This window comes from Erythrolamprus reginae, chromosome 3 (assembly GCF_031021105.1).
Source record: "Erythrolamprus reginae isolate rEryReg1 chromosome 3, rEryReg1.hap1, whole genome shotgun sequence".
Taxonomy (NCBI): domain Eukaryota; kingdom Metazoa; phylum Chordata; class Lepidosauria; order Squamata; family Dipsadidae; genus Erythrolamprus; species Erythrolamprus reginae.
This window is the reverse complement of record NC_091952.1, coordinates 125,033,404-125,059,594: the sequence shown is the minus strand read 5'-3', so window position 1 is coordinate 125,059,594 and position 26,191 is coordinate 125,033,404. Positions and strand designations below refer to the sequence as shown.

The 26,191-nt window shown below is 38.0% G+C and overlaps 1 protein-coding gene across 2 annotated transcripts in view; it reads left to right on the top strand.

Annotated features, from left to right (window-relative positions):
* The window catches only part of BTBD8 (BTB domain containing 8), a 57,420-nt gene extending 37,516 nt beyond the window's left edge, over window positions 1-19,904 (top strand). Inside the window, exons 11-18 of one of the 2 annotated variants that reach the window (XM_070746558.1) lie at window positions 682-819; window positions 4,701-4,830; window positions 10,769-10,830; window positions 11,912-12,539; window positions 13,568-13,658; window positions 14,009-14,145; window positions 15,230-17,506; window positions 18,870-19,904. In XM_070746558.1, coding sequence (XP_070602659.1) covers window positions 682-819; window positions 4,701-4,830; window positions 10,769-10,830; window positions 11,912-12,539; window positions 13,568-13,658; window positions 14,009-14,145; window positions 15,230-17,506; window positions 18,870-19,339 — 3,933 coding nt within the window. In that variant the 3' untranslated portion in view covers window positions 19,340-19,904. Of the gene's footprint in view, window positions 1-681; window positions 820-4,700; window positions 4,831-10,768; window positions 10,831-11,911; window positions 12,540-13,567; window positions 13,659-14,008; window positions 14,146-15,229; window positions 17,507-18,341 lie in introns of both variants that reach the window. The other variant, XM_070746559.1, reaches the window with a different exon arrangement.
* Window positions 19,905-26,191: the final 6,287 nt, after the last annotated feature.

Sequence of the window (26,191 nt, the reverse complement as noted above, 5' to 3'; positions counted from 1 at the left end):
GCTTCAAGAGTTACAGTATTAACACTTGCAGTAAACAATATCATGTTAAGTAGGACAGTTGTTTTTATTTATTTTTCCAGTACGAGATTCTACTTATTATTTATGTGGCAATAGATAGGAAGAAAGCAAATGGTCTGCATTACTTCCACCAGACTAACCAGGGGACACAATATTTAGGCAGCAATTCTGTATTCACTTATCTTAGAATAACTCCTTTCCAGTTTTGTGTAATTAATTCTGAATACATGTTCCTAAGAGTGTTTTATTAGTCATCCGTCAACGGATTAACACAACAATAAAATAAGAACTTGTATCCTATTGTAATTTTAATATGATTTTATATATGTATTCATATATTTATGGTGTCATTTTAATGCTGCGTGCCTCCCAGAGACATTTTACAATGAGATGGGCAGCAAACAAGCATAATAAATCAGTCGTTAAAAAGAAAATGAAAATAATCAAGGAGAGTTTGCCAAAGTAAGATACAAGTCTGTAGATTAAGCCTGACTCATGTATTCTAGCATATTCGTGTTTGTGTGAAGAACTAGCATACAAAGGATCCATGGACATAAAGACAAGCATATGTCCCACACATGTTCTCTTTTTAGATCCACCCACCAAAATGCATTGTTCAGTTTTGGTTTCAGCTGATCTGGTTTTTCTGGTCAAATCTTCCAGGCTCAGGCCATGAGCAGCAAACCGGATCTTCTTGATCAAGTGCTTGAAGCAGTCAAAAAAGAGGTTACTATCGAAAATAGCTGTTGCCTTCTTATAGCAGTGGACAGTTTGCTAAGCTCTTCCAATGTGAATGAAATGGTAGGTTTTAAAAATTAACAGAAACGTGAATTCAGTTTTCTTTTGTTTTCTTTTGTTTTTATTAGGACCTTCCAAACCAAACTTTAAGGGCAGAAACATAAAATAATCATGATACAGCTCTAAAATGCTAGGAGTTAAAACAATTAATTAAACAATATCAAATTCAAATACCATTGCAACTATAAAACATTAAGAATAAAAGCTATACTGAAAGTATGCAATGAAAGACCTTGCATATGAACATGCATGGAGTCATTGTAGAAAAGTCTCAGTCCCTCCCCCCCCCCCCCCGAGCCCCCTCTCTTGTCAGGATAGTTGTCTTTAAAGTAAGGCATTTTAGAAGATCAGCATAGATCATAAAGTGAAAATGGTCTATTACATCTCCATTTTGGGAGATGGTGACAGAACCACAGGAGACAAAACAATTCTTTAAGTTGAAAGCCTTTACAGTGATCCCTCGATTTGCGCGTTCTCGATTAGCGCGAAACGCTGCAACGCGGTTTTTCAAAAAATATTAATTAAAAAATAAGTCCGCATTTTTTTTCCTACACCACAGTTTTTCCCGCCCGATGACGTCATACTGAGGGAGAGAAGGGAAGGAGGGAAGGAAGGAGGGAGGGAGAGAAGGGAAGGAGGGAGGGTTGCCATTGCCATTGCCGCCAGCGCTGCCCCAAGAAAGCCGGTGAGAGGAAGGAAGGAGGGAGGGAGGGAGGGAGAGAAGGGAAGGAGGGAGGGTTGCCATTGCCATTGCCGCCAGCGCTGCCCCAAGAAAGCCGGTGAGAGGAAGGAAGGAGGGAAGGAGGGAGGGAGAGAAGGGAAGGAGGGAAGGAGGGAGGGTTGCCATTGCCATTGCCGCCAGCGCTGCCCTGTGGGTAGCGGCGAGGAGCCCGGAAAAATCACCATTGCATTGCCAGCCTCCGAACTTGCGTCGCTCCACCTTCTGCGCATGTGTGGCCATGGAACAAAGGGCGCGCATGCGCAGATGGTGTTTTTACTTCCGCATCCAGTATAACGCGGAAATCGGTTAGCGCGGGAGGTCTTGGAACGTAACCCCCGCGCTAACCGAGGGATCACTGTATTAGAAAATTGTACAAAATAAAGATTTGCTTCCAAAATTGAAGTTGCATAATAATGAGCCTGTTTGTTTTCATTTTTCACATTTCGTGTCTCCCTTTTTTATGTGTTTGTTGAATACTTTTCCTAATAATACTACAGCTTTTCCTAAAACTGCCTTCCTGTATCATCTGATAACCAATCCTATATGACATGTTATTTACATTGTATATATGGCTGTTTTAATCCTACACTTCTTGCTTGGAGTTTGTTTCTCTTATTGTTTTGTATTTTAACTCCCTTGTGTGTAATATTTCAAGTTCTTATATCCTAGCTGATCCTCACCAAAGCCTGTAGCAAGATAGAGGTATTTCCTTGTTCACACTCCCCACATAATGATCCTTTCCCAGACATTTTCTCTAACTGGTCTTTTGGACACAGAGCGTGATTGATTGATTGGTTGATTGATTGGTTGATTGATTGGATTTCTAGGCCGCCCTTCTCCAGGGGACTCACTACTCCAGGGGTTACTTGACTATTCTTCCTTTGGATTAAAATTTGGTGTGTTACTGGGTGATGAGAGCTGGCACCATTGCCACATCCTTGCTACAGCATTTTTTTTAGTGATAGTGGATGGTGATTCCTTGTCAAAGCTTTGCTTCACCTTTGTACCTGAGGGAAAAGCACTTCCATGATGAGTGCTGGGGTGGTCTCAAGTGGCCTAAGCCAGTGTTTCCCAACCTTGGCAACTTGAAGATATCTGGACTTCAACTCCCAGAAATCCCCAGCCAGCATTTGCTGGCTGGGGAATTCTGGAAGTTGAAGTCCAGATATCTTCAAGTTACCAAGGTTGGGAAACACTGGCCTAAGCCACACATGGCTGTCAATTCTTGGGCCACATCCAGTTAACAACAGTAGATCTGTTCAGTACTTGCCACTGTGAAGAATTCAGTAAGGGCCCATTGTTTGTGCCCCTTCAGCTGTACCAGAGCCTGAGCTGTGGCTTGGTCTACTAAGGAGCTAGCTTTACATCCAGATTGTGCTGTCCACTCATTCTTCTCTGCAGTCCTTCACTTCTACTGATTAATTGCTCTTTCTTTAATTCTCCTTCACTCTTGGTTCTTTCAAGCTTTGCCTTCATAACACTATGATTTCTCTTTAGCCGGATCCTTTTGGAAGAGAGCTATCACATTGAAAAGAATAAGGGTGGGATGCTTAAAAGGAAACTGAGGAGCTCAAATTCTTAGAAGCATTGAAAGTTAAAACTGATACTGATGTGCTTCCAAGCCCTATTTTAATTACCAAAGTGCAATGGAAAATCATCTGGCTGCCCCTAACAATTGGAATTTGGAGGACTGGAGACCTTCTTTTGCTGCTTAAACTCATCATTCTAAATGTAATCCTGAAGATAGCTGAAATGATTAAGGCTTGCAGGCTTGCTAATACATCTGTCTTCGTGTGCTTTTAAAAAAAAATAAAATGGGATTAATTTGCTCTAAATCAGAGAAATTGATGTTTTCATCCTGCCTCCCTCTTTTGCTGTAATCTCTTTAAATGTATGTGTACAAAAGGCTTTATGCTATAGAAGCACAGCTTCAAAATGTGGGAGGCGAAAGATTTCAGCCATCAATAACTAAATGGATACGCTATAAAATTAGAATTGAGAATCACAGTCCAGATAGACAGTAACAGATTAAATAGGACATTGATCCTGCCAGTGGGAGGGTTTCTTTCTATTAAATTATATTCTAGTGATGGCACTATTTTTATCCCTGAAGAGCAATCAGCAATATAAAAAATAAAGAATTATTATTCAGTGAATTGCTCATTCTCTTGGTTTCATATCCTGGAAACTGAATATTTGTGATGATTATCTGTTAGCAGTGAAAACGATTCTTAAAGAGTTTGTACTGAAAAATATATATCTACAAAACTTCATTGCCTTTATGAAATTACCGTATTTTTGCAGTTTGGGTTTTTTTCTATCATCAGGGACCTAATGAACTGGTGGCATATTTGAAAATAATTATAATAACATACATGTATGCATGCATGCATATATATTTATGTTATTATAATTATATATATATATATATATATATATATATATATATATATATATATATATGTTTTTTCTTATGTCGGATGACCCTGGTATATTTTTAAGGAACGTCACAGCTCCTCTTTTTTTGCCTATAGGCCCAGCCTAGGGCCACTGCAAGGCAGTAATATATTTATAGCCGACAAACTATATTTTGTATGTGTTAAATGTATATATATATACACATACACACACACACACACAAACACACACACATATATAAAACCCATTTTTCCTGTCCCTTCCTTTTCATTATTAGCAAAAATATGTTACACACACATACAAACACACACATACACATATGCATGCTCCATACTGTTGCAGATTTCTTCTGTTGTTGACTAATTTAGTAGGAGTGAAAATTTAACCAGATGCTTTATTGGGCCCTAGAGGATTTGACCTTGTAGTGACAAACCAAGGGTACAAAGCTAGAAAGAGATTGGTGTGTAAAACTGGAAGAGTGGGAAGAGAGAAGTAGGTAGGTTTGATGATTTTTTGAGCTTCAGCATTTGTGGGAGTGGCTTGGCTTCAAGCAGAGCAAAATTATGATGCAGGACAATTGGCCTCTGCAAAGCTCGACATCTGCTCAGCAAGCGTAATATCTAAGCGATTGCTAAGCAGTTAATATCTAAGCCAGTTGAAGGAGCAAGTGCCTTCTATAGGGAGTAATGACTGGTTGCTATGACAATAAGGGTTTTTTTTCCAGCTGCTGATTTTTTTTTCCTAGGGGTTTCTATGCAGGATCCAAGCTCTGCGTGATAAACTGTGGATCTTTCTGCTCCAGTCATTTTTTGCCATTCGACATACAGAGGGCTGGAAACTGCTTACGGCATCTGATCAGGAGCGAATACAAGCAGGTAGGCAAGCTATAGCTGGAGCCACGCGCTTTGCATGGCAGCTGAGCCTTTATTATAGAGAAGTCATGGGAGCTGATAATTAATGTTAACTGGAAAGACATGTTGATGAGCCTTCTGCTTCCCGGTTATTATGTAAGGATTGTGAAAAATAAACAGACCGCTTCAAGTATGGAAGCCGAGCTGATTGTACCTCCCTATTGTGAACAAACGTTATTATGCAGCTATATGGAAGCCTTGTAAATAGGTAGGATGTCTTTTTCTTTGGGCTTAGGATGATTAGAAGTAATTCATTAGGATGGGTAAGCACATATGAGTTGTAGAATTTTATACATTTGTTTCATTGGAGGAGTGGTGGTAGCAATGTGTTTTGTATGCCTTGCTTAGCAGCCGATCTCATTTGTGTTGAAAATGAAGGGTCCATTGAATTCGTGATTGATATGATGCTATGATTCTGTCTGACTGCTGCAGAAGATTCATCAAGGAAGCTGCAGAGTGGCCTTTAAACATTTAAGCAGCACAATTTGAAGCTAAACAAAAGAAGTCTAGCTCTGCTTTCCTCCCACTTCTCTCTCTTACCCCCCCCCTCTCCCGTCCTTTGTTTTCAAATGTATAGAATAAAATCTTGCAGATGAAATAATTGAAAATGGCTTCAGGGCATCCCTGAATATTTTTACTGTTGTCATGTAATTTCTTTGGTATGGTGAAGTAGATACATAGCTTTCCGGTAAAGCATTTCAGTAGCAAACCATAAAAAATGGCAATGTAATATAAATGAATCAATTTGTTGTGATTCGTATCACAGTGTCCTGTAAGTAAAGTGTAAATGTAAAGTGTTATTTACGAGCTTTGTGTATTAAGCTTTCCCCCCCCTGGAAATTGAAATCAGATCAATCATGTCCAAACTTGCAATTTTATTAGGTTATTAGATGATGTCATTCTAAATAATGCTTTTTAATATATACATATAAACCTATGCATAAATTTTGACCATAATTCCTATTTCCCTGATATGAATAATTGTACTGTGATAAATTTGGGAAACCCAAGCTGCAGTTGTGATAACTATCCAGTTGATTTGTTGCTTTAAAAGGTCTATAGCATTAATTACTGCGGGTTGATTACAATATCCATAGAGATTAAAACAAATATTCCATTTTGTGATATTGCATGCCTGCTTTGTACGATCAGAGCTATTTTTCTGTGTGAGCTATTTGAGTGGGAGCATAAACTTTTTTAAAAGCATGCAATTTAAAAATATACCATTTAGGGATTACTTCAAATTCCTTTTCAGTGCTCATATATTAAAAAAAAGATTAGACTAGGAAGCTTAAACGTTGCCTCCAACACCACTTGGTGCACAGTATTGGTTCCCACAGGAACATGTTTTTTAATTTATATTTTATGCAGCATATGCAAGATTCACTCTTATTCCCTTAAGAAAATATAAAAGGCGCCCAGGTGCCATTTTCAGCCTTATGCTTTCCCTTAGGAAACCAGAGGTTCACTGCAGGGTGGGAATGCAGCTGACTCTTACAGGTTTTATATTCATAAAATAAGTAAGTAATAGTTGCAGGCAACAATAAATAAATGGGTAGAACTGTATGCTTTGTAGAATTCTTTGGAATAGATAAAAATTGGATTTTGGCAAAGAATGTTATATATACAATACATTCGTCAGCCTGCATTTTTTTTAGTATACATTACGTAAACAGTAGCATTGCAGAAAATTAATTTGTGTAATGTCTATGGAGATTCCCAATTATCCAGGTCATGGTTGTCTTAAAGGTACTTTTTTGTTGTTGAAAAGGCAACTGGACTTCTTTGAGGAAGAAGAAAACACTTTGATTCTCACCCAAGAAGCTTCATCAGTTCTTATCAGTTCCGATTTTAGGTGCCTTCTCAGAGAGTTTCAATCAATTTCCATTTGAAAATTTCATATATGATACTGACTGACTGAAGACTGATCTTGCTTTCAAACAGTATTTCATTTTCAGTTGCGCTTAAAAGCATAGATAATTTTATTGCATATTACTGTATCAATATAAGAGGAAAGCTTTCTGTTTTGGCTGGATGAACCCTCGTTGTAAATTGGCATCAATGTTTCTCCTTAGTTCCTCCAATTTCTTTGGGGTCTTCAAGTACATCTTTGGCTTTGGGAATATAGTCCCCAACTCAAACTCTATCACACAGTCTGTTGGCCGGTGAGGGTGGAGATAGCTGCAGTCTTCCTCACTAAACACCCCTTCCAGGTTTCAGTATTCTATCGCCACCTGTTGGGAGCCTGGGGGTTTGGCTTCAATCACCGGGGCTGCCGGCTGGGGGCAGTCTGGCCCTAGGGGTTTTGGCTTCTTTGAGCTGCACTGCTTCTCTGTGGGGGGTAAAGGCCTGATGCTCATGGTTAGCTTTCGGTAGCCGTCTCCCATTTAATAGTGGGGGTCCACTTATCTAGCCACGCAACCTCCCAAATGATTGCCTCTGACATCTTGGGAGCAACTATGAACTAGATGAGTTCATGGTGGCATCCTATTTGCAAGTCCAGCAACTTGGTGAGGAGTGTAGCAGGGCCACCAATCAGCAACCCATCCACTTGTTGGAAACAGATGGGGCTGGCCAAGGGCTAGTGCGGGTCCCTAGCTTCTCTATCACTGATTTGCTTATTAAGCATCTTGAGAAGCCCGGATCTATCATTGCCTCCACTTCTCCTTTCTCCCCGTCTTTGGCACTGTAATTTTCACCTTAAGGAGGAAAGGGTGGATTGTTTCACTCACCATTTGGTCATCTTCACCACTGTCTCCTTCACCCCTACGCAGGGGGGTGATTTCTCTCCCATTGTCAAGGGGATTCTTCCCCTTGTTGGGCCAGGTAGCTCTGCTCCGGTGGCTTTGGGGTTTTTTCCTATGTCTCTGCAGTTGGCCTGGCTCTCAGCTGCAGAATTGGGGCTGGCACTAAGCATTCCAAAGCCCGATGCCCGGTTTGGCCACATCTATAGCACTTTACGCCTCTTGTTGCTCCGTGGCCTAGGATCATGATTTACTTTGTTTGAGATCAGCAGCCCAGAGGCCTTCGGGCCAGTTTTGAGGCTGGAGTTTTCTTGGCGTCTTCGGTCGCGTGATCCAGGACAATGGCTGCATTATACCATTCCTGGATCTGGCACGGGACTCCATGGATTTCGCACGACTTTCAGCTCTGGGTCCAGGGCTTCCCAGAACATGTGCACCAAGAGTCACTCAGGCCAGTCCTGCACTTTCCCTGCTGTCCTTTGGAATTCCCACACCAACTCTTTGGCTGGGCGGCCCGCTTGCTTCAACCCCTTAATCTGCTCTTCAGCTTCCACTTGCCAGGCTGCATTGTTAAATTGGACCCGCATCTGCCAGACAAATTTGTCAGCATCATAGAGTTCTGGGGCTATCTTGTTGTGGAGCTCTGCCACCCACTCTGCTGCTTCCCCCTCATTCATCCCCTCAGTTATCTTGTTGATCAGCTCTTGGTCTGATTGGAACTGGGTTCCGAACTTATCAATGTAAACCAAGACCTGGTGTAGGAAATAGGCGAGTTTCTTGGGGTCCCCATCAAATTGGCCTGGAACCGAGGGGCTGCTCCAGGGCTGGCTGGGCAGCTGCTTGCACTTGTGTGACTGGTGGGATGATTGCCTGCCCCCGCCAGATGAATTGTCTAGGACAGGGGTAGGCAAAGTTGGCTCTTCTATGACTTGTGGACTTCAACTCCCAGAATTCCTGAGCCAATCATGCTTGCTCAGGAATTCTGGGAGTTGAAGTCCACATGTCATAGAAGAGGCAACTTTGCCTATCCCTGGTCTGGGAGGAAGGGTCCTGGCTGTGGTGACTGGGCTTGCGTGGCAGGACCGGACACCGCAGAGGGTGGTGCCGCACTGAACATCGGATCGAGGTTCATTTGCTGCTGGGTGCCAGGGCTCCATTGACACTGTACCCATCCCATTCCTGGGAAAAACGCCCATCCTGCTAGGCTGGTCTCGGCACAAGACTGAGGTTCAGTGGCAGGTTTGAGGCCTGCAGTCTCTACAATCCTTGGTGCCAGGCCAGCAGACTTCCAAGCCTGGGCAGTTGGGTTGTCTGCGCATCGGGGCGATGAGTTGCGCAGATAGGCTTCACCCCAGTGGAGAGACTTGCCGGAGTCTCGCTACTCACCGTGTGGAACAAGGTAGAGTCTCTATTCATTTGGGCCAGTGGGTCCCTCCTCGGGAATGAGAACATTGATGGGCCAAGTTCCATCTTGTGGCGTCAGGTCCCGAAGGGGGATTGGACCAACTCACGCTTAGTCATCCAAACTGATCAGGGAGTTCCACCAGCGATTGGCTGCACGACGGTGGCTGGGATCTCTCACCTTCGGAGTGTCTGGCTGGAGTGAGGCTTGGTTGCCTCCACTCATGGGCCAAGGCTGATCCCGTGCCCATATGTGGCTCCCACATTCACTCCATGGGAGAACTCAGCCCTTCAACTGCTCCTTGAGAGGTCCGCTCTTGCGGGAAGGTGTGCCCAGCGGTTTTGCACCAAGCTCCTAATTGGTGTTCCCTCTCCACAGCCTCTTCGGCTTCCACCATGGCTTTGGAAGGAACATAAAGGATCTGTCCCCTACTTGTTCCCCCATAGTATACCTTTCTTCCTCCACCTTCCCTGAATCTTTATATTGCCCATTGCTGCGTTGGCACTGGGGCTCAGGACCCTGAACAGCGCCTCCAGGAGTTGGGGTAGCTGGGTGAATTTTAAGAACGATTCGGGTTAGACTCACAGTTTCAAATAGTATCCAAGTCTAAATCAGAGTCCAAGGCAAAGTATTCCTCAGAGTTCCAAATTATTAGCAGAGCCATGTTGGCACATCTGGGAGAAACCCGAATCTGAAGTCCCAGAGGTTTCTCACAGTTGAAAATTCAACCCCTTCTCCTCACACCCCCAAGTTCATCATGTGGACCAATCTTCATCTGCCAACTTGGCAGCAACTCCCATCTCCTTCCATGCAGGTGCAGAAGTGCAAAGACAAAGGATGACCTTGACAATCCAGAAGGAATACAGACATGGATGGCTACATGCAGGCATCCTTCATGCAACGACCCCTCCCCAATTCCCGTAGCAAAGAACACATTTTAATATAGCATGAAGTGTGGCAGGCCAGAGACCCCAATTAAAATGGTTTTGGCCTGACATGTACATTATTTAAAGATGTACAAACCAAAACAATTATTATGGTTGGTTTCACAATAAGCCAAATATTTAGGCTGGCAATTTTATCTACCTGTTCAATTCTTTCCAAAACCTTGGGATAGGCAGAATTCATTTGATGATTTTAGAGATATTGTTGCAGGATATAAGTTGCTCCAAATAAAGCTTCCTTTTGCAATTGACTGATGACGATTTTGTCAATGCTGATGGTGCTCAAATGATGTTCCAGATGTTTTGGAACTGCAGCCAAGGCACCTATTACTATTGATACTCTTTGTTTTATTTTGCTAGTCATTCTTCTCTTTTGTGATTATTTTTCTGTTTTGTGTTTTTCTCCAGTTCTTTGTCTTCTCTTCTGCTGTTTCCAGGTACTTCAATGTCCACTAACTAGGATTTTTCTTTCTTATAAACTATTTCAAAACAATTATAAAATAATGTAATTATGCATTTTTCTTTGTCATACAACCGGCCAGATGTTTAGATTGGATTTGGCATTTTTATCTACCCATTAAGTCCTTCCCAAGAACCTAGCATAGGCAGCTGTTACCATTTGGTGGTGTTTTATTATTATTATTATTGTTGTTGTAATCTCCACATTTGGAATGACTTGTTTCTTATTAATTTGCACTTTAAAAAGTGTATGTGCCCTTCTTCTGCTGAAGAATAATATTGTTAAAGGTTTGTTTTCCTCCATCGCTTTTCTTTAAATCTATCCTAAAAAAAGATGTCCTTTTCTTATACAGCTGCTGTTGACAAAGGAGATGACAGAAGACCTACCAAAAAGCCCATATTCAGTAGTTCTCAGGTAAAAGAACACAACCCTCACATTTTACAAGTTATTCACATTTCTGTACATAAGCTTGTGCATATGTTTTTCAAACATGAGATGTGATTATTTGGGGGGTTAAGCATGGCTTTGAGGTGCATATAATTACTGTGTAATAAGCAAATATCCATCTATTGACTTCCCTGTGCAGATAAATGTTTCTTCACAACATGTTGAGATTCAACCTCACATTATATAAGACAGCAGTAATTTATTGCATCACTTTTCCTGCATCTCCAGAGTCTTCGGAGAGGGCAGCATACAAATCTAATAAACAATTATTATTATTATTATTATTATTATTATTATTATTATTATTATTATTATTATTATTACTATTATTATTATTATTATTGCTGAGTAAAAACCTCCATTGCAAAGCAAATGGTATGCTAGCTAGCAAATGGAACTTATTCCCTTCATTCATGCCATTACTTACCTGTGATGTCACCCATCTTTTGAGATATATTCTTGCAAGGGAATCTTAACTCAATACTGTATATGCATGATGAGGGGAAAGTATAATCAGCTATGTATTTGATTACATTTGATAATCATTTAATTTAGAACAGTAAAGTTTGGTAAATGAGGGTAACCTGATGCTTTATTTTGAGGTCAAAGGATGCCAGAGGATCTCATGTTCTTCCTTTTGAACATAGGAGGCAGAAGAAGAAAAATGCATTTCAACATTGAAAGCAGACTCCAGATTTAAATGCAGAATTCTTGATATGGTTTTACTATCCGTTTATGAACCAATTCTCTACTGAGAACTCTAATGAAAAGATTGATTAGTTGTGTACTTGTGGTCAAAGTTTATTTTAAAATTGGGCTGAATGAATGTTTATATAAGTTATAATATATAGTATTATATGTTGTAAATGTTTGCGCAAAAAAATTCATTGCACATTAAAGCAATACAGAATTTTTCAAAAATAAGAATATGCTGTGATTACGGTCCATGCCGAAATGTATAAATGATTTTTAAAAATCATGGCAAGTAACAGTGATCCTCCCACACTTTTGATCATTTATTATATTTTTATCCTCCCTTCTCCTTCAGTTAAACCGATGCTTTGGTGGTACTTGTGCTCTAAAACAGACTGCTTGGGAAGCAAGTAAAAAGGAAAACCCTTGCGGTGATCCCTCTGCTAATCCGGATAAAATGAAATCTGATGCATTAGGAGCATCTGGACACACGTCGGCTACCAATCGGAATAGCAATAATAAAGCTTTGAAGCATGATGATTTAAAGGGGAAAGAGAGCAAAAAAGCAGTTTGTAAGCTGATGAAGGAATCCAAAATAGGAGAGAAAATGCCTTCACCGAAGGCTAGAGCTGTTATAAAGCCCAAAGTTGAAAATAATGGAAACGCTAAGAATGAAACACTGTTGGCCAAACAAGATTCTGACCGGCCATTACCTTCTAGTGGGCACAAAAATGCAGGAAGCAGCAAAACATCAAAAAACCAAGAAGGTAAAACGACAGGCGCCCGCCCCAAAGTATTTCCAGGAATCTCAAATGTACAAATTAAAGCAAAACCTGTGAAGAAGGCAGTTGGAAAGGAATCTCCTTCTCTCATGAGCACAGATACTCTAAGCAAATCAACCAATTCAAGTCCAGATCTGCGGATGTCCAATGAAAAAGATGACCCCAAAGAGGAAAAAGGAGATGAGAGCAAAAAGCAGTCAGGTAATAATCAGAGTCCCTTTTAATTTTGCTGCAGAGTTCATACACTGACATTTTTCCTTTTTTAATTACTCTAAGAAGATGTTTTAATTATCACAATTGTTTTTTATGTTTAATTCACAAGAATGAAGGGGAAATGGCAATGGTAAATACAGATGAGCTCTTAAGAAATACCTTTCAGGCATATTGGAAGCTGCCTGAACATAACTTTCATTAGAGCTAAATTATTTTATTCTTTTTTCTTGATATATCAATCAAATGAATAGTATGACAGTGTGTCCAGCAAACCTGGAAATCAGGGAATTATCAGTGGAATCATCAGTTTTGGAAATATCAGGGAATTATCTGTGAATTCGTGAAAAAAATGGAATAAATGGGGGGTGGAGAACCACACTATTAAAATGTTTAAAAGTCAGGGAAAATCGTGTTGTTAAAAAATGGATTGTGCTGCCTGGCAGAGTCAAGCAAAAATGAGCATAACTGTGGCAACAACTTGCTTCCTCAGCTACCGATATTTCTCCACAGCTTAGCCGTTTGGTTAAGCATACGGCTGCGCCTTAACTAAATTGCACGTTACAGGGAAATGTCAGGGAAATATCAGTGAATTTTAAAATGCTTCCCACCTGGACACCCTGTATGAGGATTTTTTAAAAAAAATCTTAATCATTATAAGATATGATTGAATTGGAATAACTTCAATGCTTGAAGGATTTTTGAATAATCAGTGTTTGTAACATGAATAGGAAAAGAGATAAAGTTGGTTCAAACACGTTTATACAAGATGTATATGGATCTCCAGGGTCCCATTATCTTGACATGAATGGCAGTTTATTAAATAAATAAATAAATAAATAAATAAATAAATAAATAAATAAATAAATAAATAAATAAGAATGCAAACTCTTTTGCAGACACACATATTATTATTATTTATTGGATTTGTATGCAGACACACATATGCTAAAATACATGCACTTTTAGCAAATGCTCATTGCTTTCTGAATTCTGTTTTTTTATTATTTATTATTCAGCTTTGAAAACAAAGTCTGGTACGAAGATGACTAATGGAGCCCTTTCCAAAAAACATGTTAATGAACTTGAAGCTAATAGTCCAACCAACAGGTACGTAAAAAAGGACATTATTTGTTTTTCATGTGCTAGGTTTTTAAATCCCTACAGAAAATAAATCTCAAGTTTACTTAGTAGAAACATGTATTTGATTCCAAATTTTGTATTTCAGTTATGTTCGTAAACTAAAAAAAAATGAAAAGAAAACTGTTTATATATATAGCCAGAGCACAAAATCAATGGCTGTATAGAGCCTCTCTTTAAATGAAAATTTATGAATTCCTTTCTTATTTATCATTGAAAAATATAGAGGCTGCTGAAGTCTTTCAAAATTTAGTTAGCCATTTGGTTAGAAACTACAGTCAATAAACTTGCAAATAAAACAAAGTGTCTGATAATTTCAGTGTTACAAAGAAATGTACTGGGAAAGGCAACAATGAACATATACCACAAGCAGTTGTGAAGAAAAGGGCAAATGAAGTTGGCAGTTCTGTACCTCAGCAGAAGACAAAGAATATAGCTAATGCTACAAAAAATCAAGGTAAATTTAATGATTTGACTATGTTTTCTATTTTGGAGTTTTTGTTCACACCGGTCTAACAACTGAATGGACAATATTATGTATATTTTGTGGGCATAAATTTCTTAGTTAAGAACTAAGGGGATCCAAGGTAACAGGCTGTTGTATTGGAACCTATTAAAAAGGTTGGGGAGATTGTGACTATGTGACACAATGGATATTCTTTAAAAATTAGCAGTGTGATTCCATGATAACTGCATTCTCTGCAGCAAAGCATACAATCATAGTAGTATTTTCTCAAGTCTGTAAGAATGTATATTTCATCATATAGGAAGTTAAGTGCACAACGAATAACTAAAAGAAAATTTTAACATAAAACCTATTCATGTAAAAATAATTATGTATTTTTACAATTTAAAAAATGTACTTTAATGTGACAACTATACTACTTGAATTACTAATTTAATTTCAAGCATCTGTTTGGTGTTTTCATTTCTTGAAAGATTATTTGGGAATCAAATCAAGAATGCTTGACCAAAGCAAATTCAATTTTTTTATCTCTTGGATCCCCAAGGAGCTTGCTCCCAATATCCTGCTACCTTAAATGCATTCTACTCTCCTTTGTCCCTAAAATGCCATTGCTGGTCGAGATGATTTAGCCCAGGGGTTCCCATTGCTACAGACATCATCCGGCATACTTTACCTTCTCATATCAATCCCCGTGTCTATTTTCTAGTCTTATAAACTCATTGATAAAAAGAAATGATTGAAACAATAGCTTTTAGCCCTGGTGGCTTTCCAACTGGAAACTTTATATTAAGATTCATAAAGCAGACTGTATATTGCTCAAAAGAGATAATTATTAATCAGGCCTATATTTTGGTCCAATGCCTGTTAATTCTTTTGAATATGAAATATTGATTTGTCTATTTGAATATACTTTTTTTCCTGGTCTTTGTCCCCCCCCCCTTTTTGGAGGGGGACTATAAAATATTACTGTTTTTGCCCACTGATAATGTATGGGTTGTTTTGATATATGGGTTGTTTGAATAATAAACTTTGCTGAATGGAGTATAACATAAGTCTAATATGTTGCCTTTTTTAGGTCTACAGGGAGATTTGTCAAATCCACTTAAGGCTGCTCTTTCTCCAAAACAGAATGAAGAGAATGGTATGACACAAGATATGACACTACCTTCACTGAAGAAAAAAGCTAAATCTTCACAAGCAACCTCAGTTAAAGCTACTGCAAAAATAGTAGCAGCCAAAACCCAAACTCATTCAAAGAAGACTGAAATGACAAACAATAAAGAACAAAAACAGAAAACAGTTAGTGTTCTAAAACTTCCATCAAACCAGAAACCTCCCAGAAGTGAATCAACACTTCCAAAGAACGTACATGGGGAAGAGCAAAAGAATTCAGATCTTAAACTTGAACACCCTATTTTGGAAAATCAACCATGTGGCAATCACAAATTCAGTCCAGAGGACAAAATTAATAGTGAAACATCTTTACCTGAATTACAAAGGCAGAACATACCTATTTTGGAAAAGAGTATTCCCCTTGAAGAAATGGCTTTCAAGAGAGATTTGGAACTTCCTTGCATGTCAGAGCAGAACATGTCAATGAAGCACGATGAAGCAGCTAAGCAAATTCATATAAATGAGGATGATAAATCTCCCATAAATAAAAAGTTGGAGCAATGTCCCCTTGAATTGCAGAGTATTGCATGTGGAAACATTAATGAAAATGCTACACATTTGACTTTAAATGAAATGGAAAAATGCAAAACACTTCCTGAGTCTGTTGCTTGCCAGAATTCCTTTGAAACTTTAAGAAAAAATGAGAACCATTTGGTACAAGAAAAATCAGTTGTCTCTTTTGATACCTCGGAAGCCGAAAAGAACACTAGCCAGGTGAATGGCTCATCACACAGGCTATCCGATGGTTCAAACTCTGAACCAGAAGAGAAAAAAATCTCTACCTTTGTGATAGATTCCGAAAGTGCTGATGAACTGTCTGATAAGTCTGCCTTGACTGACTCACAGTTGGCTACAGTTGATTCAGAGCCTGCTTCAAAATCTTATGTAGAGCAAGCGGCAGAAAAATGCTCGTCCAAAGATACTGATTCTACAGAAACTCCAGAAAGCCATGAAAATTCGGAAGCTCCATTTACCGATCAATGGAATATAAGTTCCAGCGCTCTTGACCCAAAAGAAAGCCCTGAGTCAGATACTGGCAGTGCAACAACATCATCAGATGATATAAAGCCAAGATCAGAAGATTATGATGCAGGGGGCTCTCAGGATGATGAGGGATCAAATGAAAGGGGAATTTCAAAATGCAGCACCATGCTATGCCATGATTTCCTTGGCAGAAGCAGTAGTGATACAAGTACACCTGAAGAACTAAAAATGTATGATACAAGTCTAAGAATAGAAGTAAAAATGAAAAAGGAAAGCTCGGAACTCTTTAGGGGAATATCAACAAGTGATGAGGAAATCCCTAGAAAAAAGCCTGAAACAACATGGTTACATCAGGGTGGAGAACGACAAAGTGGATCCATTGGTGGTAATGCTAATTTTGCCCCAACCCAATTTCCTCAAGAAGCTGATCAGGTCTCTTCTTCGGCGGATGAGACAGAGGAGGAAAGGTCTGAAAATGAAAACGCTGTAGACAAAATGCCTCCCCCAGAAGTCCCTGTTCAGCAGTTCCATGGGATCGTGAATCTAGCATTTGATGATGCAACGGAAAACGATATTGAAAGTCAAGAATTCTCTGCCACTAAAAATTTTAAGCGCTCGGTATTGCTGTCGGTGGATGAATGTGAAGAACTGGGATCTGATGATGGTGTGGAGGTTCACACCCCTCTGCAATGTACTCTGGACGCTGCAACACCTTCTGATGTGTTTGATAGCGTTTCCCATGAGCATCACAGCAAAACATTTTATTCAAGATACTCACTGGAGATTGAGGACGGGTTCCTGGATTGTAAGGGAGATGACAAAGAAAAGTTGCACGGAAATGAAAAGCCCTCCATAGATCCTTATGACAGTGATCAATCTGTAAAAGATACTCTAGTTACTTCACTTACGGAGCAAACGTGCATGGAGAGAGCTGAGAAAATCGGGGACAGCCAACTTTCGGCAGAAGTCAAGTGTGAAGGAAGTAATGGCTTTCAGTGCAATAAACTTTCAGACAATGACACAAAAACTCAAGGAAGACCGTGTCACTTGGATCTTCATCAACGTGATAATACTGACTTACAGAAAAACAGCTCTACAAAACCTGTTGATCCTTATAAGACTCACTTCCTGGCTCAGGAAGGTAACATGAAAGAGTCATCATCCCCTGAATTCACTGACACTGCTTTACTTGCAGGTAATGTACAGAAATAAAAAAAAATGTTAAATTTCTTGAAATATTAAGTATGAATGGAACATTAGAGTTTATGCTGGGACTGAGTTTCAATTCTAGTAAATCCCTTGGGAATTTTATGCAGACTCCTATACATTTCATATTCTGAATAGTCAAGAATATGTTGTAGCTTGCAGTTCCTGTGGATAGTTGGTAATGTGATATTGGATAAAATAAAGAGCAGGCTGCTGTTCTATTCTTGAAGGACATTAGCAGCTCATATATCCATTGGTTGAAAAACTATATGATTCACAAATATACATACACACACACACATATACATATGTATGTATATATCTATACGTATGTATGTATATATATATATAAAATTATTTAAGTGGGATGTGCAATAAATTTGTTAAAGTGTTCTGCATTGTTAAACTGAATAGATATATTGATTACTACAGTTTCTGTTTTGCACAAAGTTGGGGATTAGTCTTGTACTGTTGTAATCAGTAGGACTTTAACATTGACTTCAGAGGAACCTAGTCTGCAACCTGAAATACTTTCAGGATATGCTTAAATTATGCTAGTTAGAACATTTTTTAAGAAAGAGAAAGATTATGCTTTAGAAACCAACAAATATTTCTAAATGTACTATGCTTGCTTCATATCGTTAGATAACTTCAATGTTTCTTAAAACAAGAATTCAGCTCAATATCCAATACACAAAGTGCACCTAAATGTTTTTTTTAAAAATTCCGTGTATCAAAACATTTCAAACAATTTGTGTTCTGAATGATATAATTGATCAAGTTGTAACTCTTCTTTTTGTTTGCTTGCTTGTTCTTGCTTGCAGCTATCCTTTGCATGTACAGTATACTACTTTAAGTATAAGCTTATGGGAGCAGGGGAAATATTTGTTTTTGTCACTTTGAAGATGACTTGGCTGAAGTCATTGTTCTCAATGAACATGTCTTCCTTCTCTTTCTTTTCCTCTTTTTATTTTGTTCCACTTTCCTCTTTATACTCTATTTCTTCCTTTTTTAAGTTGCAGCTTTAGTGGTTTAGAAATCCATGTGCATTAAATGTTGGTTTACACGACTTACCTCTTTCTGTATTATAATTTTTTCTAATTCTGAAGGTACAGTATATTGTTAATTGCCAATGGTAACTTTATGTATAAGCCATATTTTGTTTAACTTTTTTAAAAATAAATAATTTAAAAGCTACAATCTTTTGTGAACTTTGTATGCAGTTACATTTTCTTCTTATTTGGTTGTAATTATCCTCCTGCACTGAATTAAGTAACCTGTACAGAAGCACTACAAAGAAAGTCAAAAACTTGTACAATTTTTACAATGTGTAGTATTATGAATTATTTCAGGAGACATAGATGATTGTGACAGATTGACACAAACCTGCATGTATGAGCATCGGCTTCCAAAAACCCTTTCTCCAATATACGAGATGGATGTTGGAGAAGCTTTTGAGCAGAGCATGGAGTCTGAAGTGAATTTTCTAGATATGGATTTTGAAGACCAACAGTTTGCCGAACAGGACTGGACTCTTCTCAGGCAATTGCTATCTGACCAGGAATCAAACTTGGACATCAAAAATTCTGTTCCCGAAGACCTTAACTTAGCACAGTATCTCATCAACCAAACACTATTTCTGGCACGAGACACTTCACAACCTCAGGGTAAAGCACAGTTTGACACTTTCAGTAAGTGGACTGAATTAATATCTCCACTGGATGACTCTTCAGCAAGTATCACAGTGGCAAGTTTTTCTTCAGAAGATTGTTCTTCCCCACATGGGGAGTGGACAATTCTTGAACTGGAAACCCATCATTAAGGTATCTGTTTGATACAGGACTGCTTCTCTCTTTTTCTCTCCCTCCCTCTGCAAGTAAATATTTTGCAATATTTCCATATGATAACTCTTATATTGGTCAAGCATGAACAATCCAATTCTAAGTAAAATTTATTTTCAGGTAAAATCAATTAAGTGGATGTTTCTAAAAACCATTTGCAGCCATTTTCTTGACTTCTTAGGAAAATTCTGTATGGGAAAAACTCTTGGCTTAGTGTATTCTTACTTACCACTTAGTCATACCTTCCTGGATGTTCAATGAATTAAAATAGGAATGCAAAAAAAAAAAGTTGTGCTACCAATTTTTTCTTGTATCATTCTGCATTTAGTAGCTTCAGAATAAGAAATTCAGTAATTATGTCAAGATGTGTGCCAACAGTATTTAAATCCTACACATGTATTTATGTTTGAATTTGCAAGAAAGTTTTGATGCAACCGTTTATGAATTTCTTTATAAATAGCAGCATGTAGATTGGTTTTTCTCTGACTTCTTTTTGTATCTTTTTTGTTCTGAAAACTTTCAATAAATTTTTAAATTGCTTAAGAATAAGGCTACACATAACTATTATTGAAATATATGATACTTATTTTTATAGAAATATAGAAAGTGCATATAGTAATTAACAATTCCTCTTTTTGGAGAAGATGAAGTGACTAGCAATTTTCAAACAGGATGCATGTATGTCTCTCTTGGACTAGAATTGATAACTTTGTTTCGGGAAATTGATCTGGGAAGGCATAGGAACAAAGCAACATGGCTACTACATTAAACCTATGACAAAATTTTCTTTTAATTGAAACTCAGATTCTTTTACAGTTTATTTATAAGATGATTCTATGTTTCTTTGCCTTCAGTATGCATGTGAATTCTTGACTGTGGGAAGTATTTTATTTAAACTAAAATCATTTGAGTCCAAGAGTTGAATATTGCAAGAAAAAGCAGGGAAAAAACTTCATAGTGACTTCTTTTGGAATATCACTGAAGATGAAACTTGAAATCCAACTTTCTTATGTATGCTTGGTACCTCATAGATTGGAATTAGGTGTATTCTCTCCTTAGTGTAAATCTTTTTTATTTCTTTTACAATATTTTGAATGCTCTATGGGTCCACAGGTTTCCTCTCTTCTGATTAACTGCTAAGCTTCCCTACGTTGCTATAATGAAGGAATTGTAAACTACAATATACCGACAGTGTATTTTTGAAAGAAATTGTAGAGGGATCAGTTGGTCTTCATTGTGATATTTGACATAATAGTTGCATCACAAGTGAATATTAATGCCCAAAAGGATATTTATAAACCACAATTATTTTCATATCTTGGATGCATACATTTTTAAGTTCAACTGAACTTTAAAAAACACAGGAGCTAAATTTTGTACACTACAGACTAATTGAATGTTATTACAGGAGGAAATAAGAACTAAACAGATAATGAAATAATCTTACAGGTTTTAGATACTGTTTTTTAGGATTAGGATAATTTATGGGTTTGGTCCATTCTTCTGAAGTATTCTTAACTTGTTCCCACAGAACCCTATAATCCATTAGAATCCTTGCCTCTGATTGTCAGCTCTTTAGAGGTTGTTTTGTTCCTTCATTTTACAGATTAGCATAGTTTAGGTTTGATAGATTCCTTTTTTCATCAATGCCAACTAATATATTGAGACTTTAGAGATGGAAATTCCATTATCACTGGTTTCTGTGATACAAAGTGGAATTTTGTAGGTATGAGGTTGCATTGTTCACAAATTGGTATGATGATACCATACCACAGTCATACTGCTAATCTTATAGGATGGATCATAGATTTATATTGAAGGAAACAAAACAATGTTTCTCTACCTGTTGCTTGCTCAATTATATTGAAGCAAGCTTTTGAAGTGAGCTCAAATATAATGTGTTATAATTAGTGAATTATGCTTCTGACTGTTCTGTCGGGCTCTCTGGTAGAATCCTCCCAAAAATTCACAGGTACAAATTTCAGACATACACAAGTTTGAAAATTCAAAACAATGTTCTTTATAATGAAAATTCACTTAAACTAAGCCCTCTTTTGGTATAGCAAAGAGCACTCCACTCCAAACAAACTGGTAATTTGTACAAGTCCCTTATCAGTTCTGTGATACTTAGCTTGCAGCTGTGAGGCAATTCACAGTCCTTCTTCTTTCACAAAGTGAAACACACTTTGCTCTGGTTTAGTTTCAAAGCGGGGAAAAATCAGCACATAAAAAGTCAAAGTCAGTAAAGCAGTCACGATAATCCTCCACAATGGCCAAACCCACAGGCTGCTATTTATAGCAGCCTCACTAATCACCACAGCCCCACCCAACCACAGGTGGCCTCATTTTCTTTGATAATAATCTCTCAGTTGTTGTTGCCTATGCATCGCTCTCCACATGCATGGCTGTATCATTAACTCTTGTTCTGAATTCAAGGAGGAGCTAGATAATTGATCTTCTGAGCTGTCTGTCCCACTCTCCTCCTCCCTGTCACTCATGTCTTCTTGGTCAGAGGAGCCTTCATCAGCAGATTCCACCGGGAGCAAAGCAGGCCTGCAGCATGTGGATGTCTCCCCCACATCCACAGTCCTTGGGGCAGGAGCTGGACCAGAGCTAACCACAACACTAACATACATATAAACCCATAAATATCCCATTGGTCTCCATTTTATGTACTGCACAGCAAGGTACATAATTAAATTCTGCAAGTCAACATTCCAAATTAAAAAATATATAATTTCTATGCCATGGAAGAGTTGATCTTTATTTCCAAAAGAATTTCAGGTTACTCATTACAGAGCTTGCTTTTCTGTTTTGAATTAGGATCATTCATGTCATATACTGTAATATTTTTATTTTTTTCACAACTACTGTATAAATTAGTAGTTATATAATACAGTTAAACTTTGTAGTAAGTAGCAACACAACATTTATATTACAATTAGTTCTAAGATTACTTTTTAATTTTTACTGATCATAAAAAAATAGAAAAGGAATGGAAGAGTCAAGTTAAATCTTCAAGAGTAGAGAAGAAAATATTCCTAAACCTGAGCCCTATTATTCCAGTTTCTATATTGGTACAGGTCTACAGATGCCACAAAATGGCAACCATTTAGTAACACTTTCATTTTTTAAATAAAAATTGGGGAGAAAAGCTTTATGCAGAACTATCAAAAGTGAATCATATGGTAAAATGGGTAAGATTTTTTTAAAAACTATGGAGTTTTTACTTTAAAAAAAAAATAAAAATATTTCTTAAAAAATCCCTACAACTCACAGATGAAGGATAATACAAATGTGACTACTCAAGCACTTCTTATATGCAAAACTATTACCCAATTTACTTCACAAAGTAGATAGATACTGTATTTGTAGGTGAAAATTAATATAGCCTGCATCCTGTTTCCAATACAGGTAGTCCTCAACTTACAACAGTTCACTTAGTGATTGTTCAAAGTTAGAACAGCACTGAAAAAAGGCAGATTTCTTTATCTTTTCAATTCTGCCTACTGATGGTGCAGTGTTTTGTAGCTAAATTTTCATACCTCTACAATAGTATTTGAACACTATCAGAAAGTACTTCTTTACACCCAAAGCAGAGGTGGGTTTCAGCATGTTCTGACCAGTTCTGGAGAACCAGTAACGGAAATTTTGAGTAATTTGGTGAAGCGGTAAATATCACTTTTGATTGCCTCCAGGGTCCCAGCTGATCAGGTGGTAATGGGAATTTTGCAGTAACCTTCCCCTGGAGTGGGGAGGGAATGGAGATTTTACAGTATCCTTCCCCTGCCATGCCCGCCAAGCCACACCCACAGAACCAGTAGTAAACATTTTTGAAACCCACTACTGACCCAAAGCCACTGTTTCCATTATACAGGTTCACATTTGGCATTCTTTTGTAAAAACACTGCAAACATTTCCAATCCTCCATTTTTTTTCTGAAGGATCATCATTGTAGCCCTTGGATTGGCCCAACCCAAAACTGGATGGTTCGTTTCACCTGGTATGAATTAGTTAGTTAATAATCACACAGAGGTGAGTGGGAAGATATTTAACTGCTGTTGTGTTCGCATTTACTATACACTTGTACTGCTTTGGGTGTGACGAAATGTATAATCAGTGTGCAGCAAAAAGTAAACAAAATGAAAATAAAAACCACACTCATAGTAAGAACCCCTCAAATGAGGGCAAGTCAATTAATCACAAGCTTCAGATCTGCATGACAAATAATCTACATGGTTTCAAATTTTATTTCGGGTCATATAGACCCAATGATGGGCTCCTACGGGTACGGTCAGGTATGCAGTACCAGTAGAAAAATTTTGCATTTTTTTCCCTTCTAGGCTTTGGGTATATTTTTCCTATCGCAGAAAATGAGGTTAAATTTGAATAATTTTAGAAGAGCTGTGATTGTGTACACATATGCATACAGTTTATATAGTAGATAATGTCTATTTTTGTGTGCATGTGTGTAATATATATGTACACATGTGGCATATATACATATAATTAAATAGTATATTTTGGATGTTCGGTAATAGTACTGAATAGGGAAATTGTATCTCTTTGAGGCGAGGAGAGGCCAGGCATGCTAACCCTAATCCAAACTATTGACATGAGTGATGGAGCACCTTTAAGGAAGTCACATGACTTTAAGCCACCCTCAGTCCCATGATCGTCAAACCACACCCACCTGGCCAAATGGACAGCAAACCACACCCACAAAATAAGCCACGCCCACAGCGTGGTAGTAAACATTTGTAGCCCATCACTATATAGATCCGAGCACAGGAGCAGGGTTAAGAACTTTCTTTCTGCACAGAGTCAAGGACTAATGTTTGGGATTAGAGCCACAAAGTAAGTTTGCCCTGCAAATTCCTCACCGCAGGTTTATAAAACTTAATAGATCTCATTGGATGACATCATCAGTTCTGATTGTTTGAATACATTTACTTCACCGCACACCTTAACTTTCTTTGTCTCTGAGGGCATCCAGTGGCTTGCACTAACCAGTATTTGACTTTTGATACTTGCCAGCAGTATTCTCTTTATTGTGGTGCCAAATTTTACACAAATGGAAGTGTTTTCTGTCAGGAAAACTGTTTCCAAACTTAAGGTTGCACTCAGTCACCGAGAGGCATGCTGGGAGTCCCATTACAAAAACAATAATTTAACCTATTTTTATTATGTTTTGTTATAATTAACCATCACTAACACAACTATTTTCCAGCCCTTATTAACAATCTTCCCCTTTTGTTGTGTAAAAAACCCGAATTTTGTATTTTTTCGCCCTCTCTGGGAGATTCACAATGTTTATCTCTGTGGGAGCCATAGTTAGAACTGCTGACTAGCTTGAATCATACAATTAACAAAGAGAAGTTTGCTAATTTCAGTTTGTTTAGTTCATAATTGTTATTATGGGGGGGGGGGGGAGACTTAGTTTGCAAAAAAAAACCCTATCAAAATCTCATGCAGGCTGCCTTGTGAAAAACCCTAACTTAGTATCTTCAGTCACCCACTCAATTTTCTTCAATCAGCAAACCATTACAAAAAAAATAAATAACCCCAGGCTTAGCCAGTAGGTTGCAAATCCTATTGAAATATTATTCTACATGGTCTACTTTACATATTATTTATTTATTTATTTATTTAATCAGATTTCTATGCTGCCCTTCTCCTGGGGCTCGCTCACAATAAAATGTAAAGAAATCTAATATTAAAAAAACATTAAAAACTCAGTACTAAGACAAGTAAATATCTAAACATAAGTTACACTCTAAAACTCCTAATATACTGCTAAAAAAAATAAAGGGAACGCTCAAATAACACATCCTAGGTCTGAATGAATGAAATATTCTCACTGAATACTTTGTTCTGTACAACGTTGAATGTGCAAAACAGCATTTGATTTCACAGAAGTTTGATTTACTTGGAGTTATATTGTGTTGTTTACGTGTTCCCTTTATTTTTTTGAGCAGTGTATTTGAAAACCAATATTTCCCATTCATTCCATCATTCTTTACTTCATGGGCCAAGAATGTATGTAGAAATTTGGCCCCGTTTGTCTCATTTCACTGGCATGCATTAGGTTAAATCCATCTGGGAGTTTCTATCGATTGAGTTAAAAAAAAAACACAGCAGTGTGGAAAACTCAGCCCACAACATAGGCAGCCATGCTGGGTTTTTCACCATAAATCCAGCTGGGTGACCTTAGGCCAGTCACTCTCTCTCTCTCTCTCTCAGCCCAACTCACCTCAGAGGGTGGAAGTTGTGAGGAAAATAAGGAGGAGGAAAGTGTGTTGGATATGTTTGCTGCCTTGTGTGGTTTTGAAAAATAATAAAAGGCAGACTGTAAGTCAATAGGGGCCCCAATCCACAACCCAATTTTCAGCCCCTTCTTAGCCGAATGAGAGGAAGCCTAATTGTATCCTGGACTCCATTTTAAATAATGAAACTGCCTCAAGTTGAAATAGGGATGAATGAGTTAGAAAGATTTAAACCACTGCCAAAACCGAACTTAAACTGCATCATCCTTAGATTCTGTTTTCATCTATTTTTAATGTAAACCCTACCTCACTTTTTATTCAAGAGAAGGGTGGCATAGAAATCAAATGAATGAATGAATGAAATGTTAACTAATGCTGCCTAACAGTCCTGTTTTTGCAAATAAATTGAACTGAGAATGGGACTTTCTTTGCTGCATGGCATACAGAATGAACCTGATGAATTTCTGCCTATCGTTACTGCTGCTGATAGTAAGAGGAAGGTTTTTTTTCCTCATTAAACTTCTATATATGAATTCATTTAACTAAGCTCAGAAATAGGGATTATTC